This window comes from Lathamus discolor, chromosome 2 (assembly GCF_037157495.1).
Source record: "Lathamus discolor isolate bLatDis1 chromosome 2, bLatDis1.hap1, whole genome shotgun sequence".
NCBI classification, from domain to species: domain Eukaryota; kingdom Metazoa; phylum Chordata; class Aves; order Psittaciformes; family Psittacidae; genus Lathamus; species Lathamus discolor.
Window position 1 is genome coordinate 24,746,246 of NC_088885.1, and position 20,943 is coordinate 24,767,188.

The window sequence follows — 20,943 nt, forward strand, 5'->3', positions numbered from 1 at the left end:
ATGGATATGGTATATAATGATAGCAGATATGAAATTGTGTCGTGGTTTAAACCCAACCACAAAGCTCGTTCACTCACTCCCCCCCTCCTTCTTGCCCTCCCCCTGCTCCTGGAGGGACAGAGGGGAGAGTCGAAAAGAATGCAACTCCCACGGGCTGAGATAAGAACAGTTTAGTAACTAAGGTATAACACAAATCACTGCTGCTACCACCAATAATAATAATGATAAAGGAAATAACAAGGGGAAATACAACACCTCAACACCATCCAACCGATAACTCCCCCACCCCATCCAACGGAGCACCGACCGATACCTCGTCCAACCCTGCAGTGCCCCAGCCCTTCCAGGTAACTCTTCGTTACCTCCTGGGCATGACGTGCTGTGGTATGGAATACCTCTTTGGCTAGCTTGGGTCAGGTGTCCTGTCTCTGATTCCTCCTGGCCTCCCCTCCTCCCTGGCAGAGCATGAGGCTTAGAAAGTCTTTGGCCAGACCAAACATTTGAGCAGCAACTAAAAACATCGGCATTATCAGCACTGTTCCTGGGCCAAAAATCAAAAACAGCACCAGCTACTAAGAAGGAGAAAAATAACTGCGACTGCTGAACCCAGGGCAGATTGCCATGCAAGAACTTGGATTTTAAAAAGAGGTATTTGACATCTAGGTGTTAGCATTTTCATTTCTGTCCATTAGTGAAACGATGGGGTCTTTGAGCTCTGGAATGGGTTCTTGGCTTCAGTACTTTGAGCTGCTGTGTGAGCCACTGGAGGGCACTGGTGGGTAAGTGACCAATTCTGCGTGCTCCGCAGTTCCTTTTCAGAATTTCCTTAGGTTCCTGTACGACTGCCCCTGGCTTTCACTGTGTTCCTTGTATTTGGAGATGGTTTTAGTTCAGCACCATATGCATGTGTTGTAGATCCACTGGATGTGAGGAAAAGAGCTTGCTATAAAACACTCAACAACTTACTATCTTTGCCCAAGGCCCTGCCTTTTTTTTGTCTGTCTTAAACACCACCACTACCTCAGCTCTGGGACAGTATGGTCTGTGAGATCTTTCAGCATCACTCAGATTCCTGTAGTGTGCATCCAGAAATGCTTATTTCTGTTGCATGAAGTTGGTAGAGCCTGGAAAATAACGGGAGCACATTGTGTCAGTGTTGTCACAGCAAAAGGGCTTGGAGGTGTCAAGTGTTTTACCAGGGCAAGGAGGATCCACTACATAGTCATGGGGCACCATACTGTAAAAGAAGTGTGGGGTGTTTTGGTGAACAGAATAATGCACTGTCTACCTCAAAGCATTTCATAAAATGAGGGCAATGTCTTAATTCCTCCATTTGCACGTAGGGATACTGACACAGGTAAAGGCAGTTGCACAGCAAACCTGTGACTGGATGTATTATATTCCTAATTTTAAGACAGAGTTTCAGCCATCAGGTCATTTCTCCTTGTACCTTTCAGCTCAAAATTGTTTTTATTTTAAGGATGTATGAAATCAACTAGTAAAATAAATATGTAGGTATCTAAAACATACCATCATACCATTCTAGTAAGCCTGAGTCAGCAGGAAAGCAAAAACCATCACACGAGAATGAGGATGGTGAGTTTCTTTCACATGGGCGTTACCTTCTGAAGGGGTGATCCTTTCTCACCAAATCAGTGCTTACAGGCTGGGTGTCTCTGATCGTCTGACTGTAAATAACACCCAGGCTGACCCTGAGATACAGCAAACATGACAGGCAAGAAGTTATTCCAGTGGCCTGCTCTGATGCTTCTTCATGATGCTCCCACCCTGAACTTCATTGTAAGGCTGGAGTCATATGAATGAAGTACACAGATATCACAGGGGCTGGTTAATGCTGAAATAGTGGTGTCCCAGAACACATCACACTTAATATTATTAGAAAGTGTAAAACTATTTCTTTTCTGCCTGCCTCCTGGCCACACAGAGTTTCCTCCTGTGATTTGCTATGAGCTGACAGAAATCTGAGCACTAAAGGTAACACTTCTGGTTTGAATAATGGGTAAGAAGAGTATCTGCCTTCTATACCAGCATATGCAAAGGAGAGGTGTTTGGTATTCAAGTCAAATGAAATCTAGTTCTCAGTCTGTTCTAACTTGATTTCAGATTCCTGCCAATATGCTTTGGGTAGGCACCTCCAGATACTCCTGATCTATCAGTCTAGTCCTGCTCTTATTGAAAGCAGTTGCACAACTGGATTTTAAGAGAACACCAGGGTGATGCCCAACAGAACGGTATCTGTCAGAGTTCCCCATCCCAAATTGAATTTACCTATTGCCTGCAATATCTATTTTAGAGAGATATTGTGAAGGGTATTTGTAGAGAGCATTGGGAACTGTATGTTGATTATTTCAGTAAGTTACTAGGAACACCATCAATTACTGCTTTTAAATGTGTGTTCTTCTTGTAACTCATGCTGAAGGAATAGTGAATAATAAATAAAGCACAGCTCTGACCTATGAGCAGTCTTGATTGTTTAAGGGGAGGGTTGGGGGGGAACTGCCAAAGTGTCCTCAGTACAATCCACAGTGGACTCCTGTGAAGTTAGTGCTGCTCATTGTCACTACACTTCATCTTTCATCTCCTCAGCTGGGTGCGAGCCATTCGGTGTCTTTCACCCCACAGCTTTTCTTCGTATCTATTCCAGCTTCCCTCTTGTCTTTATGTAGCTGCACCTGTATGTGCTATTTTGTAATGAACCTTAAGAAGAGTTCTTCGTATCAAAAGGTGAGTGTATGCACATACACACACATATGCTCGCCCATACAAGTAAGCCCCTCTTTACCTTTTACTGAACATCTGTGTGCACAAGTAAGCCCTACAAGGGGCTGGGAATTTTGCACAGACTCTTAGGGAGGCCACCAAGAGGACCTATGTTCAGCTGCCTTTGCGCTAGCTGGGTCCATCCCTCCATTTATAGCTGGCTGGCTGTGAAGCTGATGCATAGATCTCTTCCAGATCATGCTGTGGTGTCTGGGATGGCAGGAAGTGAGCCTGGGTTAACTGAAAACATCGCTGCTGTTTTAGGGGAACAGTATGACATCTATGCTACCAGTCATTGCAGCTCTAAAAGGCCACATTTGTAAGAAATAGGGCCTATTCCATGGTCAGGTGAATATAATAATGACATAAATTGAACTTGTTTGCCCTTTCTTTCTCCAACTCAGGGTTCATTATAAACCCCATTTTAAAAATTGCAAATTACCGGATCACATCCTTGTCATAGAAACACACTTCAGCTCTCAGTGGGGAAGATTCCTTCTGAATAGTTTGTGGTTTGAGTATTTAGCGTCTTTCAGCTGGATGATTACTGAGTGCAAGCATGTGGTGGGCTCAGAAAGTACAGCCATAGGGATTTTTAGTTTGCTTTCTTGCTTTCTGAAGGCTGAGGACAACTGAAAGACAAGGCAGATCACAAGCAAGCACTTGCTGGGTTCCCAAGCTACATAGCAATATAGAGACATTTATGAAGATTAGCTACTATTTAAAATGCAAACCTCAAACACAAGTACTTGCACCACAGCTTCTCAGTAACTGTAAGCTTTTTTTTTTTCTTAATACCCTATTATCTTTTTTGTGGTACCTACTTCCTATATTGTTGCATCAAGAGATAAGCCAACATGTATATACATGACTTTGAAGGCTCTAAATACTCACTTGAAAGCATTCTAGTAAAGTGAGATAAAAGCAAGCTGTTCTGTATTGTGATAGCTGAACAGAGCCAGCCTTGGCTGTGTTGGTGCTTTGGATTAAAGCCCAAGTTTCGTAAAAGTGTTTTAGTGCTGTATTTAAACCCAGTTTAGAGATTTTTGTAATTTCCACTTACTGTGCAGAAAGTGCATTGCACTTGAATGTGACAGAGATGCTTTGTTTTTCTGGTTTGCTTTTGTGTGTTGTGTTGTTTTTTTTTTCATGTAGACTTCATCACCATTGGTCTTTCCAAGCTCCAAGTTAGGAGGTAACTGCAGTAGCACTTGGTCATGCCAGTCTTCCCTTGCTTGGTTTTCCAAGCCTTCTGGTTTTCTTCATCTGCATTTTTTTCAGGCTGTAGGGTACTGTAAGAAGTATGTATCTATATCTATGTAAGTATAGATATCTATTGGTATCTATATAGAACTATATATCTATATAATATATAGATACATAAACTTTCCTTACTTCCAGAGCTTTAGCCAGCATAGCACAAAAATCATCAGCATGCTGTCACGTGTATTTAGCCTTGTCTTATGTCTGCTGCCCAGCAGAAAGGTTAAGTGTGAGAACAACATCTTCCAAACTTTCATACTGTTGGATTTACTCCATCTGCCATTTTTATCTCTATTCACATATTCAGCAGCATTAAACCAGCAGAAGCTCAAGTTTTTTTGTAGTGGCATTCCCTGGTGCAGTTGCTTGGGGAGTGTTAAATCTCCAGACTATTTAATCAGACCATAATCTTGGGAGCTAGCTGTGATCTTCTTCATGCAGCCAGAGTGCTTAAACTTTGTAACAAAAGCTGCTTAACTTGATTTAAATGTATTCCGACTCTAGAGCTGTAGTTTATAACCTGTGAGTATAAACACGGAGTATAGCCATACACTACACCTATGTTTAGTGTACCTAATAAATTGTAAACACTATGCATGCAGAAAAGAGGAAACAATTTGAATTCTTGCACTTGTTGGGAAATACAGAGTGGAGACCAAGTCAGTTAAGCAGTGCAAGAGCTGGTAGTGTAAGAACAAGCAGTGAAACACGCTAGAAGTGAAGACAAAGCTGTTGAGAGTCCCTTTTGGCCTGTCATTCTGTACCAGGCGCTGCTTCACACTAACAGCTTAGTGCAGTAATGTTCTCCTCAAAACTAAACCTGGGAAACGTCTCCTCAGAGAACTTGTCAGTTGCTCAAGTGGAAGAGAGAGTTCACAAGCATACTTGGTATCACCAAAATGCACCAAGATAAAGCAATTGCTATTGAAGTTTCCTCTGCTTTTCATACATCACTCTCCAAGCATGAGATGGAAAGCTCTTGAGATGAGAAAAATACTCTGTTCATGCACTCTAGACAGCTTATACAGAGGAAATTGGCACTTTTCTCACCTTGCTGTAGGATTGTGAGAGTTCAGAAAAATGCACTGGTAGTCATGAGAAAGGCTAGCAACAAAAATAGTGGCAACATGCTGCATTTAACAACTGAGACATAATCAGAAGTATTGGCTACCTCTTCATCAGTCTGATTTTTCTCAAAGCTGAAGCAAGCAGGATTAGGTGTAAGCAGTCAGCGATAAGTCCTCAAAGCAAAGCTCCTGAAAAATATTCTTCCTGAAATTCTCGGGAAATTTTCTTCCTTCTTTCTTGCAATTGCAGGTGCAGAGCTAGAAGTGGGAGCCCTTGTAATAGCAAGGTACCCATCACCTTGGCTATTAATTATTTTATGTGATCTTAACAACCAAATAACCATAATGTTGCCAGCAGCTATGGCTTTGTTACCACAGGCTGAAGTTGGATAGAGCAGGAACACTCCAGGGACACTGCTGGTGCACTTTTATCCATCTAAAATGGGTAATGCTGGTTCCACTCGAGAACTTGTGTGTTGTATAGAAGCTCTCCCTTACAGCAAAGCCAGCATCATTCTTTTTCTTCCTGCTACTGTGATCAATCTTAAGTGTGAGGGACTGGGTTACAGGATTTGTGAATTAGCAGATATTGTGATGATGGGGCCACTAGAAGCACTTCTGTGAACTGATCACATTTAGATAAAACCCATCATGTTAAAGGTCTTTTGCAGCCTGGCTGATTCAATGATTCTGTGTCAGCATGCGGGCTGAGTCAGGGGAGCATCCAACGAGCATTAAGCAGGTATTGGGAGGTTTCAACATCTCTGTTCTTCTAATGCTGGGAGAGTAATTAGGTACAGACTGGACAGACAGAGGGATTTCAGGAAACAGAGTGGAGTGGTGTGGTATGGGAAAATTTGAACAGTACAGCTCCAGGTTAACTTTGTGTTAACTATTGAGTTAGGTCAGACTGATTTAAAACTCCTTATGTTATAATTACTGGAAATTCTGCACCAAGTCACCAGGCCTTGGATGAGTCATTTTTGAATGCATCACTAAAATGACAATGTGGTTTATTGTTGTACAAGTTATAGGGTAAATAAGCAGGGAGCCTAAACTATTCAAGGCAGCATGCTTGAGTCAGGATGAGACCACTTCAGCTGGGCCGTTATAAGAATGTTCCTTGGATTGCTAACTGCGCTGAAAATGTCCTGAGGAATCAATGGCTTCATTCCCCATGACTGCTTGCTGTCTACCTGCCTCAGTGCTTTAAATTCACATTTTAGAAAAGGAAATGCATGCACACACAACGACAACACTTGAACAAGGAAATGCTTCATTTTCAAGTCTGCTTTCAGTTCTGAAGTATTAGTGTTAACACAGGATTTATCTCAGTGCAGTTTTCTTGGGCTCACCTAGTCACAAGTCTTTGTGTAGTTAAGAGTTTTGGAAAGATTATTTTGCTTTCAAAAGCATTGAATGATTAGAAAAAATATATTGAAATCCAGTAGGCAGATCTCAAGAACTAGCTGATCTTCACCTGCATTTCAATATGGGTTCAGAGTGTTTGGGGTTGGTGGTGATTTGGGTTGGCAAATCTTTTATTTTCTGTACAAACACAGCTTACTGCATCTGCTTTAGGCAGGATTGTTGACTGATTATAATGTACTGGTGGCTTTTCTTGGCATGACTTATGTCAGCGGATTCACTATCACATACACAGGGTAAAAGGCAGCTTCTCTGTGTAGTGGTAATGGAGAGACTATGCCTCTCTCCATCACTCACCTTACAGCTGATGCTTGCTAAAAGTTATTTTCAGTCATATTAATGAAATACTGTTAAATAATGGTTTATTTTTCAAAGCAGGGATTATGTAGATTTAGACATATAAACTCATTCTGATGTGCTGAGGAGGCAAAGGTTAAGCTAGCACACTACCTGTCCTCATCTTCCTTCATAGTCTTTTAACCTATCAATTAATTCCAGCTGAACATGACAAAGTAACCCGCTGACTGATACCCAGCCTGACCAGAGCAGTGATCTAACTCTTCCAGGTAACTGCCCCCAGTTTATGTACTGGGCATGACCTGCTGTGGTATGGAATACCTCTTTGGTTAGTTTGGGTCAGGTGTCCTGTCTCCGCTTCCTCCTAGCTTCCCTTTCTCCCTGGCAGAGCATGAGACTCAGAAAGTCCTTGGTCAGACTAAACATTACTTAGCAACAACTAAAAACATCGGTGTAATCAGCGCTGTTCCCAGGCTGAAAGTCAATAACACAGCACTGCACCAGCTACTAAGAAGGAGAAAAATGACTGCCACTGCTGAACCCAGGACAGAAAGAGTACCAAAAAATGTCAAATTCTTGTAAATGCAAAGAAAACGTGCTGAGAATACCCTCTCAGAAAAAAGCTACATGGAGTGTATTGGCCTTACAAATAGCCCCACTGCAGTGAGCATTTCCAGTGCAGCTTGAACTTTCTTGATCTTTAAGGTAAGCTGACCTAAAGTTCACAGGAAATTAAGCTTTTTAATTTTGGGGCTTATGGGGACATTTATGTTCCAACAAATTTCACGTCAGCATTGTCTCATAGTTAACATTAAGCAAGACATTCACAGGTTGGATGGGGCTTTGACCAACCTGTTCTAGTGGAAAGTATCCCTGCCTGTGGCAGAGGGGGTTGGAACCAGATGGTGTTTAAGGTCCTTCCAAGCCAAACCATTCTGTCATTCTATGACAAATATATGATGGACATAATTCACTTGAGTATTAGTAATTAGAGCCACATCCATCTCAGAGCATCCTCTACTTACTTCAAAGCTAATACTGTTAGCCACAGGGCTGTGCCAATTCACATAATTTAAATACCAAGGTAATGAGGTTGCCCTCAGCAGAACGGATGTATTTTAGCTGCACTATGAGCATTTACTAAAATCCTTCTTGGTATGTTTTTCTCATGGTTCAAAGAGCTTAGATAGCCTAACACCTATCAGCTCCTCTCCCAATCTCCTAAAATCCCCAAATGAAAACCTTCCTTTCTTCTGAAATTCTTTTTTCCTCTCATTGATCTAGCAAAGAAGCATTATCCATGCTGAGTAGCTAGTTAGTAGGGTGATAAATGACTTGACAGGATAAGCTTTCTCAAGACATGTCATAAATGGGATAAGCCTTTGTTCTGAGAAATCTCAGTCCCTCCAAAGGCAGCCCATCATCCACCCCCTGACTGCTCTATAGTCTGATAGCATTCACTGATCCCACATAGCCCAAAGCCTGCAATTTTCAAAGCAAACTATGTGAATTGAGACTTTTTAACAAAATTTGGCTTTCTGAGTCATTTAAAGATCCCAGAAGATTTTGCTAGACTGCCAAAAGACAGCACACTCTGTTCCCCATAAATACATACAGCCATAACAGAGAAGTCACTCTCTCCTATTTACCTCTTCTTTCTCCAGGCTTGTATTTCTCTTGCAATAGTTGTTTCCAGGAACCTAGAACTGAACAAGGAACTAAGTGCCTTGCCTCACTACAGCTAGTTTTTCATGCACTGACAAAAGACTCAACAGGTATCAGCAACTTTGCAGGCTGGCTTTGTGCACATCTGCAACACTAATGTTATGAAAGCATCCAATAATTATTCATATTCATGAGCAATGTTCTGTATATTCTAAACTATAAGTGCCTGCACCCCTGTGTGTCCTACTTTGAGTTGAGCTTGACTATGTTGCGTGCTAGGGAGATCTGCTTCTGAGTTTTTTTTTTTTTTTGTTTCAGGGCTAAGACTGTTCCGTGAATACAAACACCAGGGTCATTTTGTTCCTTGTGTTCACAGAAGTCTTCTGGCACTTGCAAAGATAAACTGCTGATTTGAACATACTGATACCATACCGCTCAGCCACTTGGAGGTTTCAGACCATTACGTGGTATAATGGGGTTTCTGTTAACATTTTGCTCTCCTTCTGTTAATGGATAGCTGTCAAATGTCTTTATCCATACTAACAGAATGGCTGTGCAAACCATTGCGAAGAGCAGTAAAACACCTGCCTGCACTTCTTCACCTTCTCCTTCCACTGTTGTTGTCTCCAGACTTAGGTCAGTGCCCTGCCAGGCTCCAGGTTTTCCTCTACTGCACCTCAGAGCACATCAGCCCACCAGCCTTTTTTCTTTCTCTGGATGAGGATTTTCCACCTTTAAACCTTGCAGCACACATGCATGAAAGTGATTCTTCCCATACAGCACTTCCATTACCCAACTGTCAACCAGGCGCAGCCCAGCCACTAAGATTCTTGAGATCCTTTAGGACAAGGAGGTGATGTGTTGGGCACTGGTACCACATGCCTATTGTGCAGCTGGGTGACAAGACTGTGAACAAGGTTCTAGCTTTATGGAATTAATTGGAATTAATTTCTGTGGGTTTTCAAAGCACTCGGGTCATCTCTTGTCATGTGCTGTATAATACAGACCACAAAATTTGTCACTGTAAGCTTGGTAAAGAGTGTATTTTAAATAAATCCATAGCTTTGAATCATAGATTTAAAATGAGGGAGAGCCTACTGCTTTGCTTAATAAATTATTCAAATAGCTAATTATGCTGTATTAAAAAGATAGGTTAAAAAAACCCCAAACAACTAAGACGCTTTCTTTCCAGTCTGAATTTGTCCAAGTCCAGCTTTCAGCATGTTATCTACTTAGTTTTTTGCCTGCCAGCTACCGGATGAATTCTCTCTGTGTATATACACACAGCATGCCCAAGTCATCTAATAATTTAGCATAATATAAGGCACACTTCAGGACACAGGCATGTTTCAGGGTGTTCTATCAAGCACAGCACAGCAAGACAGCTGCCTGTTAATACAGCCTGCAAGCAAGCTGATTATAGAAGTTAGGAGGTGCCTGTAAACTCTCTGCCTAAACATGGATGATGCTGTGATAAAACCATGGTAGAATCGTTCATTCTTTCGTTAATTATCTAAAACCAGATATAGCATTGACAGTTGCTGAAGGTCATCTTTGCCTCCAGCTGTTTCACACAGGGCTGTATAAACATTATCTGCTGTGATTTACATAAACACTTAGGCAAGCACTATCCGTAAGGAGTAGCAAATATACATGTCTTCAGCGGAAATGGTTATATTCTCAGCTACTGCAATCACTAGTATGTGTTTGCATCATAGTAATATTTAAAGGCCTATGGAGGACTGGTGACCCCAATGAAAGTATTTATGAGTGTGTTCTGCAAGGACAGCCCATCTTGATGTGCTCAGAGGCAGAGTAAGCACCTTCCTCACACAGCAGGACGCTGGACACTCCTGAGCACTCAGGTGACTTGCAACTTGAAGGTGGGAGAAGGGCAGGCCACCAGCTGCACTCAGAGCTGTGCTTGCCAGCTCACTGCACGGAAAGGCAGCTGAAAGCAGCCTGTGACATACAATATGGTCATTCTCTTGCAGGTACTTACAGATTGGAGGCCCCTGACCCCTAAATATGAAAACCACAACCCCCATTCTGAGATTTGTACGTAGGCTTCACACTTCTCATTACAAACTCTTGACTAGATGTGCTCTCTGCCCTGACGTTAAGCATACATGTACAGCATACAGTGTTCTAAGTGCAGACCGGCTAGGGAGGAAGTAAACAGTATTTCCTCAGCACAATGTCTAACGCAGGGCTGTGTTTTAGGGCTGGGAGGGATTTTTAGACCCTCAGAAGAGATAAAATGTCTGGTGAAAGTCTAATGCACAGAAAATACATAGCTTATATACTTTGTGGTTTCTTTTCTTAGCACAGTCTCCAACACCAAATAGTTTATTAGTGTCATGAGAATGGATTTCAAAACTAGAAAAATAAAAGCTTTGTCCATATAATTCAAGTAACCTTCATGTAAAGAGAAATATTTGAGAGAAAAGGAGTGCAGAACATAAACAGCTAAATTGTGCGTTTTCCAGCAGTAGGGTAGTAACTCATGTATCTAATGATCAAATCCCATGCACTGTCATTACTTGGACTGCAGTTTCAATTGGTATTGATTTTACATTTGTTAATTTTGGGATGCCCAAGCTGCAAAACCAAACAAGGCCTATGTTCAGTAACCCACGTACAAACACAGATCCTCTACAGGTTTGCAGAATAGCCATTTTGAAAACATGGGTATCTATCTCATCTGTTCTCTCTGTTGCAGGAACATTAGGACATCCAAGTATCTCAATCATGAAAACCATCTTTACTCTGCAAAATACCAGTTCATACAAAAAGTCATTTTCCTTGACTGATCATTAGGCATGCCTATATATAGCATGTGTCACTACCAAAGTAAAAATCAAGTATTTCTGGTTTGGTTTAGCATAAATCAGCTTTGACCATATGGTCATAAGCCACCAAAGAGTAATATATGGTATGAATTATTTACTTAGATATGCTGTAATTCAAAGCCCATGTTTTGCTGATTCCAAAAAGCTGCTAGGAAATATTCCAAACATTTCTTGGTTTAAAAGTAAAAATATCTCATTCTCAGATAAGCACAGTGGGATGTCAAGGGTGAGAATATTTGTTCTGGACATCTGACATGAATCCAACCTTACGTGTGACCTAGGTTCCAAAGTACAGTTCCCTGTGCTTTCTTAAATCACTCCTGGGTGGTTTAAAAACAGTGTGCTTTTGTTGGTGGTTGATAGCTGCTGATGACAAGTGAAAAATCTCAATGACCTTTCCTTTTATATGTTTACTTGCTTACTTACCTAAAAAAACACCAAAGTCGGAATAGCTTTGACATTTGAAAATTCTGGGATTTGGGAGGGGGGAAAGGGAAGCTGTATTTCAAAAGCAGAAAACCAGTTCAGGAAATTCCAGTCAGGTCCACTCCTTGGGCCTCTGAGTCTACTTTAATTAGCACTTCCAATTGGCCACATTGCTGCTAAGAAGGTATTTCCAGGGAGCAGAAATCTCAAAAATGTTGATAATTTAGGATTTGAGAAGCAACCTGGCTTAAATGGAAGAATCTGTTCATTAGATATCAAGAGGTTTTTTACTTTGAAACCTGATAATATTTGTATCAGCTATTTTGCATTTACTAGAATGTTTACATTTAAAAGTTTCATCAAATTACACACTTTTTTTCCAATCACAGTTTACTTCATTATAGCAGTTGACAAACAAAGGTTACAATCTTGACTGGTATTTAAAAGCCTCCCCAATCCTTCCCTTGAAAGGTTAATTTCAAATACAGAAAATGGGCCACCTTCTCTCTTGGTAGTTCTGTAATAAAAGGTTGATTGTTCAAGTAGCAGCATTCAATTATTTTGTTTCTGATACTATCTACATGTAAAAAAATCTGGCTAAGCTCAGATGGCCCCTGCAGGCTTTCCAGTCCCAGCCTTCAATGCAAGGGTGCAAAACCAGAAAATTAGAGCCTCACAGTTAGCATTAAGAATGTAAAGTGTTATGTTGTCAAGTTAAAAAAGCAAATTTGCTTTCAGGAATACCAGTGACATTGAAAAGCTTCTGGAGTGTTTGCCCCTTGTTTTTAGAGAAAACTCATTCTTTAAATATCTTTGCCAGAGAAAAATGTGCTAACTAAGGAAGTCGAAGTCACCCAGTGTTCAGAGAAGCTGTCCAGAATGTAGCCATCCAGTTCTTGTTGAATTAGTCATGATACTAAACATCTGTAACAGACACTGAAAACTTATGCTATGTTAATAGGTCTAATATAGTTGAAACAGAAAACAAATGTTTCCCTATCTGTGTTTTTGTTTTACTTTTTCCTCACAGGACCTGGTGTTCTCAAAAGAGAGGTGTGCAGATCAAAAGCAATGAAGTTTATTGCTCTGATGGCGGTTGAAACAACACTGACCTCAGAAGTTCAGGGAGCAAAACAAATACTAAAAACTAAATAAATACTACATAATGTTAAAGAGTTTTAGCATTATGCATTGAAACTGAGGCCACTGAATAAGGTACTGGAAATACAGTGAGAATACACATCTAGTGTAAAATAAATCAGCCCTCCAAAGGAAAGTGATGCGAATGACTCAAGATGTTTTGAAATTGGTGTTAGTTTTGCTACTGGCATGAATTTTAACCCCAGATTTACTCAGTTTTACTTACTGATCTTATAAGTGGGAAACTGGAGACAGGAGTCTTTCAGAGAAGAAAATCCATGCTGTTATAATGGATCCTCACAAACAGCACCAGGGGCTCTCTGCCTTTGGAAGGAAGCTTGGCAATGCTGAACAATCAGATAAAACACTTTTCATTTACAGTCAGTTGAAGCAGGTCTCTAAACAGACTGGTGCACAGCTGTGTTCTGTTCCTTTAAAATCTCAGCTCTTATACAAGAGAAAGGGATAAAACAAGCACACGAGCAGTGCAGAAATGCTGGTAGCTTGACAAAAAATTAAGATTTTGCTAGGAAGTGTAAAATTCCTCATTCATGATTGAGATATTGTGTTAAATGGTTTGAGTGTGTGGTTTGCTAATGGTCTTTTTTTTTTTCTCATAAAGAAAATCTTATATGATCTGCGTATCACATCACGCAGAGCGGCTGGCATCTTGTTCTGATGACCTGCATTGCAGTTCATGTTTGCAAAACTCTGACACATTTCTTATACCATCTTCTCTAAAAATGTCACCAGTGCCTATGAGTACAATGAGGCTCCACAGAGCCTGAGCCAAGACATACATTCCAAGAAGACCAGGGAGCCTGTGCTGTGACACACACTGTGAGCAGGGGCACAATCACACACAAGAACCAGTTCCTTTTGGTAATTCACACTCTGCCATCCTCCTCCTCCCTTCACAGCTGTTTCAATCTGTTGCTGAAAGGTAGTACTGCAAAATTCATCCTTTGTTAGCCAGCGGGAGAGCAGCAGTAAACAATTCCAGGACAATAGCCACCGGGCATATGGAAAACACTTCATTTTCACTGAGCTGACACATGCAAATACTTTGCCAATGAGAATTCCTACACGCTGAAAAAAAACTTACCGCTTGCTGTTGAAGCACCGTACTTTCTGTGGAATGGAAGATCACTTTAGTAGCTTTTAAATGACCTGGAAATTTTTTATTTTTTTTTTAAACGTGACACTTTAGACTGGAAAAGTACTAGAAAATATAGGTGAGGGAACTGCTTGAAGCTGTCAAGTGGTAGGCCAATAATGACCTCATACTTTCCATTTCCAGTGACATTCATGGCTTATATAAAAAGTCTTTTTCATCAGGGAGACCCCTGGTTGTTCGGCATCCTCATTTCCAGCTCTCAGGAGGCTGTGGTACCTCCTAAGCCTCTTGCTCCCTTCCTGCTGCACTTTATGCTGGTTCTTCTTCCAACACCTTGCCACTGAGGCGCAATGGCAGCCAATGGGGACAACAACCCACAGCGTGGGCGACAGTCTAGATAGGCAATGATGGCAGGCAGCTGTGCCTGGACCCCAAACCATGCTCACCCCTGAGGCACGGGTTCCCTTGGGTGTTTTTCCAGAGGAGGTCTGGCTCAGTTTGGCTCCTCACCCGCACTGGTCCCAAGGCCTCCGTGCGTACAGACGCCGGGAGGTGAGGGGATGGCGGCTCCCTCAGACGGCCGTTCCCCGGCGCTAGGCAATCCCGGTCCAACATCCCCCACACCGGCCTCGCCGGCCGCTCCCCAGCGCATGAGGGGTCCGCCCCGCTCCCGCCGAGGGGCAGCTCCGGCCGCGCTGGGCTGGCTCTCGGGCGGGTGGCCTCCCGCCAGGCCCGCCCCTCTGCCCGGGCTCGGCCGATGAGCACAGTGCCCGCCGGGCCGGGCCGAGGGGCTGCTTGCGGCGCGGCGGCCGCACGACGTGGGGGCGCGGCGGGCCCTTTCCCCGCCGCCCGTGAGGAGGCAGCCGGCCTTGCCTCCGCCCCGCCGCCGGGCTCGGCGCTGGCCGGGGGCGCCCCGCGGCGCTTAGCATGGAGCCGCCGGTGTCGCAGGCTCAGGAGCAGGCGCCGCGCCCTCGGTCCCACACGGTCACCACCACTAGCAGCTCCTTCACCGCCAACCTGTCGGCCAGCTCCAGCACCCTCGCCTACGACAGGGAGTTCCTGCGGACGCTTCCCGGGCTTTTCATGGTGACCGAGATCGTGAGTGGCCCCGGGCGGCCGGCGGCGGCGGAGGAGCCGGGGCGGGGGGTGCGCAGAGGGGTTTTGGGGTCCCCGCTGTGGGTTGGAGGTTGGGGTGCTTCCCCTCGGTTCATCACCTGCTGCGGCTTCTGTGGGTCCGAAGGGAAGGGATGGTGAGGAAACAAGGGCGGCTTTATGGGGAAGGGGGGATACACACAGCGCTCTCGCCCCAAAACTATTGACACATGCACAAGTAACACAGCGCCCTACATCAGTGCTTGCAGTATCATCACCTCTCATAGTGGAAAAATAAGTTTTGGAAGACCAGGAACTGGTTTTTGGAGGCTTTTCTTTGCCTAGATAGGTTTTATACCCTTTGTGCTTTATAGCGCACAGATAACCGTTACTTAAAAGTGAATTAGGTAACTTACCTTCATTTTGTGGGTCAGTAAAAAACATTTCCTTATGCCCTTGGTGATTAGATATACCTGTGCAGAGCGGAATATGAACTAACACCTTTTGGTAGTGTTACTTTTGGAGGTACTTTATAATGTGCAAATGAATGTACAGAGGGCCAGGCCGTCTGGAGTTTAGTCCCTTGCTTTAGTACTGTTCGCACTAACAACACAACCCTCGTTGCAGAAGGGTCCTACTTCTACTTAAAGCCCACCTACTCTTGTCATGTTAAGCAGTAGATACTCAGCATCTCCACTGAAAGCCAGTGTTTCTTTCAAGTCTGCTTATCTACACGATTAGTAGTTAAGGAACTTAGAGGGCTGGTTGCCCCCACGAATTTTTTGAGTTTCCAGTGTGATTTTGCTTTGATGATGTTGGAAAGATTAACTTATCTGACCAGATTCATTTTCAAGGCTTGAAAACATTGTGCTTCACCAGAGCAGCGGAATGACTGTTGGTTTTGCTGACTTCAAAGTTAAAATAACCATATGAAGCTTCAGGCTGAAGTACGGTGTAGGACCGAAGGCAGGAACAGTGCCATGAGAAGGAGGATGCACATTGGGATGCCAGCCACTGTGCAGGACAGTAGTGGTGAGAGTGTGAAGTCAGAGCCTGCTACAAGGTACCTGGTATGCCAGCATGGTTGAGAATTCTGGCGATATTTAGCAGGTAGGTTATTGTGGGCTGGTTTCAGATTAGGCACTGTAAGGGTTGTGGTAGATCTGAGAGTAAAAAAGTCTTCATTTATGAACTAGAGGTGCTCAGGGCTTTTCCCAGGAATGTGGTATATTCAGCCAACCTGCTAATATTCCATCAGCTGCAACTACATTGAGCTACATGGCTATAGGGCATAGACACGCTCTTGCTTACTCTTTGTTGGAAGTGTGCTTTTGGTTTTGTGTTGACAGGTGGTGATATGTATAGTTTACCTTTCTAAACAGAGTGATGATGGGGTTTGGGGGGACTTTCTGTCAGCCATTCCTGACTCCTGGAATAATTATAAAACTATTCTTCAGCTACCATTTTTGAAAGGTTTGAGTCCACTGATGTTGAGTTTATTAATATTGACATTTAGAGCCAGCTTTGGTTTAAGTTTTGTAAGCACTTGAGAACATGTTTACCAGCTTCAGAAAGAACTTCAGCACTACCTAACTTCGCAGGCTAGTGTAGAGTTGTGTCTTCATTACAGGCTTCCACATATGTACTTTTATTGATCAACAGTGTGAAGATGTGTAGTTTCTGGCCAGCTCCAAGGAGCTCTAATGTAGATGAACTTATGCTGGGTTTTGATTATGTATTTGAGAGAATTGAGGATGGTTTTAATTCTAAGTTGAAAGCAATAAGGCAGGCCCTACAGAAGCAGAGTATTGCTAGATACTGCCTTTGAGGAAATACTTCTGGTTATTCACTTATTTTTTTAAAGCAGGTAGAACAGCTGTTCTGTGAAATTAAAGGGAAAGAAAAATGTATTAGTGAATATCTTGATGTGGAATTAACTGAAATAAAACCTGTTATTAAAATCCAGTAAGTGAGTTTCTATGTATGTGTGTGTGCATGTAGATGTTTGGTACTGGGTTTTGGTCAAGCCTCTTCCACCAGTTGTGTACAATCTTTTTATTCTGGGAGAAAATGGGCTTTGAGGGAGAGAGCATTACTAGCTTTACACAGGATCTCTGTTTCAAAATTGGCTGTGCCTATTCAGCTGTAATGGATTTTTGTACTCTAAATCAGTCAGTTCCTGACTGTTCTGATCATCCTATATATATAAAGGTTGAGGCCTGCCTGCACAGATTGGCTCTTTGAGTTATGTCTGACCCTCAGTACTGATCCCCCAGCTCAGAGCATGATCTTTCTGCTAAGGATCTGCAAACCTGCAAATAGGACAGACTCATGTGTGTGTCCGAATTTCAGCCTCATGAGTTTGGATCCCAACAGATCATTTTGTGGTAAGAGCGTAAGTTTGCTTCTGCTGCCCCTGCTCTGGGGACACCCACAAGATGGACAGGGAAGAGGGCTGGGTTTAGTAATATCTGTTACTGCTGTAGCCGCTCTTTTGCCAGACGCTGCCCCCACCCCCCCCTTCATTAAGATACTATGTTAAAGCTAAGCTAGGGGTGTTAAACAACAGTGCTAAATGTTCTGAGAGTTTGCACTGTGGGGCTGCATAAATATTTGGTTATTGCTGCTGTCAGTCAATGACATGTATGAGCAAGAAGAGCACAATCTGTCACCCCTGGCTCTGAAACTGGAGCTCTCTTCTCTGTATAGGCAAAGGGCAAATCTGTGTTATTCTTCAACCAAAGAGAATGGAAAAGCACGTTATTAAATCTTACAGCCCCTTAAATGAAGGATCTAGATCAGGTTTTGCTCTTACTCACCTAGTTTGGGTGCTGTGAAAATGAATTAACTGCCGCATGGATTTCCACGTGTGCTGGGTTTAATGACATAGTAAATTCAGCTTATCTGCTTCTAAGAGATTCTTTGCAGTTCTGCAGAAGACTGGTCCACCATTAACTCAGTCTGCTGTTTCTAATTTGTTCAAAATGAGTTACCTTTATAAAGACAGGTTTTATGGTGGATCAGGTATTAACTCTTCTTTATATAGCTGCTTTAAGCCGGCATAAATCTAGGATGAGATTGACTGCATATTGAGCAGTAATAGAGTCATGTACCCAAAAATGGTTCAGTTTAATTTTGTAGTGCATTTGGCCTTGCATTGCACACATCTAGTATGAATGAACCAGGAACACAGCCTGAAGTGTAGGCTAAATTAGCTGGTGCTGACAGATTGCCTTCTACATCTGCCTCTGTGACTAGAGCGTACAAGTTTTCCTGATGCTCACTGGAGAACTGGGGTTAGTTTATTTCAGTGCAAAGAGGAAAACAGAAAATGCCACTGGGTTTCTGAGAGGGCCATTTGGGAACTGGCTTATCGAAAATACTTATTACTGAAGTAATGATGCTTGCTGAACAGGGCAGGGAATTCTGGCTCTGGGGAATTGGATTCACTGGCCTTAGCTGGCCAGTGACTACTGACAATGAATTTATCTGCATCTAACTTCTCTGAGTGCCTTATCTATTCATGGAATCTGGATACAAATCTTTGTAAGGCACACTGAGATCTGTTCGTGAAAACTAGTATAAAGACATAAGCAGTGTTACATAAAGTCTTCAATTTGGATGTCCATCACCTGGGTTGACACTTCAGTAAAAATATGTCCTATAGAAGATAGTTGATACTAATTTCTATAGTGTAACACCCAACCCCCCAAAAGGATTTGTAGTTTGAAAAGAAGAGAGTACAGCCATTTCCAAAGACTTCTTTTGAGTGTTTCTTTTCTGTACAGTGATGGCCCAGAAAGGCTATATTGTCTTCCTGGGTATTTTATGGCCAAGATAAATGATGGCTAGTGATACTTCCTCAGACCTCTAAATCAGCTTCTCAAGTCAAACATTATGGATCACTTTGGAGAGGTAGAGAGTTTTGTGGTTGCTATGGTTGTAGTTATAAAAATATTTGCTTTCTACCATGATGACACCGATTACTTCAGATTGTTGCTTCCCACTGGTGTATTGCTAGATGCAGTCTCTTAAAACTTGCCCTTGTAATTTTAAGGCTTGTGTCCTTAACAAAGCAAATACTCCATAGCTTGGAAAGGTTTGGAAGGTTGTTATTCTACTGCTGCAAGTGAGATCTTATAAATTATAGTAAATTGTAATTACAGTTGCATGTCTTTATTCTTTGAGTGGAATGCTTAGAATAAGATATGTACTTGAAATAGAAGCCTGAATGGAGGGTCTTTACATTATTTGCACCACATAAAATTATGGTTCAAATTTACATTTCTGGACAAGGAAAATAATTTTGATCACTGTTTCATTATTACTCAAATGTAAGATTTCTGAAGGGTTAATTCAGAAAAGAAATCTTGTTGAATTTGTTTATTCTTCTATGAACGTGGTGAGCCTCTGAATATTAAATAGATATTGAAAGGTATGTCAGATTTAAGATATTGAGGTTACCAAATCCAGAACAACTGGGTATGTCCAAATGTTTATTCAGTAGGCTTTCCCCCTTTTTTTTTCCTCTGAGATGCACCAAAATAATCTACAAATATTCAAATTTTGAATTAAGTTATCAATAAAAATAATGAATGTTAAGAAAAACAGAAATAATAGAGTGGGACCATGTACTATGGAAAAGCCGAACGACAAAAGTTTTACTTTGTTTTTTAAAGCTCTTCTTATATTTAGCTTTCTCTTTCAGTCTTGTGCCCTCTCTGACTGCAGTTCAGAGTTTTGTACATGGATTCCATGCTCCTCCTGCATCCCCAGTTGTTGGAATAGCCCTGAGGCACACAGAAGGAGTTTCATAAAGCCCTTTTCCTCACCTGAGTAACAGCAAGACTTTCTCTTCTATCAGGAATAGTAGAGATTTTTTTTCTGCTTGTCTTGTTTTTTAATGCAATTTTTACTCCAGTCATAGCATCCCTGCTTGCATGAAGCTGATGAAACTTGAGGCACTTTCTGACATGCTGCTTAAGTGCTTTACCTAGAGGAGATGTACATATGCATGGTCTTAAAATAATACACTTTGTATTACTGAGTGAAAATAAAGTATCCTGTACTAGTCAGTTACTTCATCCAGCAGCTTCATTTTCCTGTGCATGAACAAAACCTCCATACAATATAAAGTCTAAGCTCTCTCCTTTGCTCCTGATGAGACAAAACTCTCACTGAAGTCAGGTTTCAGTTCTCCCTTTTTTTAGGTGCTCTGTTGTTCCAGTGCTAACCCTTAGTTTAGCTGCCGTTAGTGTAGGAAATACACACATCTACATGATTTCTGTCTTCCTCTAGGAAGTTGTTTAAAGTTCTCATATAGTTGTTTAAAGTTCTGTTTCCTAAAAGGTTTTTGGTTTCCTGGACAAGATCAGGATGTTTCCTTGGGAAGAGAGAACTGTTTGGGGGACACAAGAAGACAGAATCTTTGTAAAGTGCTGTCTGGAATGAGCTCCAAGCACAGACAGAAACAGTATTAGGACTGATATGGCAAGAGGGTGAAAATGCCTCTTGGACTGAATGCAAGTATTTTACAAAAGGTCAAAGATGCAAAACATTATCAATAACTCAAGGTTAAGGTAGAATATGTATGAAATGTCATTATCTCTTCAGGAGAAGAATGCTTTAAAGAGATACTTAAACATAAGCTTTGCTCTTGGATGGAGAGTGAATAGGATTCCTTTTCCTTCATGCCTCCCAAACCCTAGAAAACAATTTCTTTCTTTCTTTTGTACCTACAAAAATTTTGTACTTACAAAGCTAATTTTAAAGATTCGGGGGGGGGGGGAGGGTTGGCTAAAGCAGCCTGAGTCTG

General features: G+C 42.1%; 1 protein-coding gene across 3 annotated transcripts in view; it reads left to right on the forward strand.

The window, feature by feature from the left end:
- Positions 1-14,770: 14,770 nt before the first annotated feature.
- The window catches only part of CMTM8 (CKLF like MARVEL transmembrane domain containing 8), a 39,889-nt gene continuing 33,716 nt past the window's right edge, over positions 14,771-20,943 (forward strand). Inside the window, exon 1 of one of the 3 annotated variants that reach the window (XM_065666165.1) lies at positions 14,771-15,134. In XM_065666165.1, the coding sequence (XP_065522237.1) occupies positions 14,964-15,134 (171 nt within the window). In that variant the 5' untranslated portion in view covers positions 14,771-14,963. The remainder of the gene's footprint in view (positions 15,135-20,943) is intronic. The other 2 variants (XM_065666164.1, XM_065666163.1) reach the window with 2 other exon arrangements.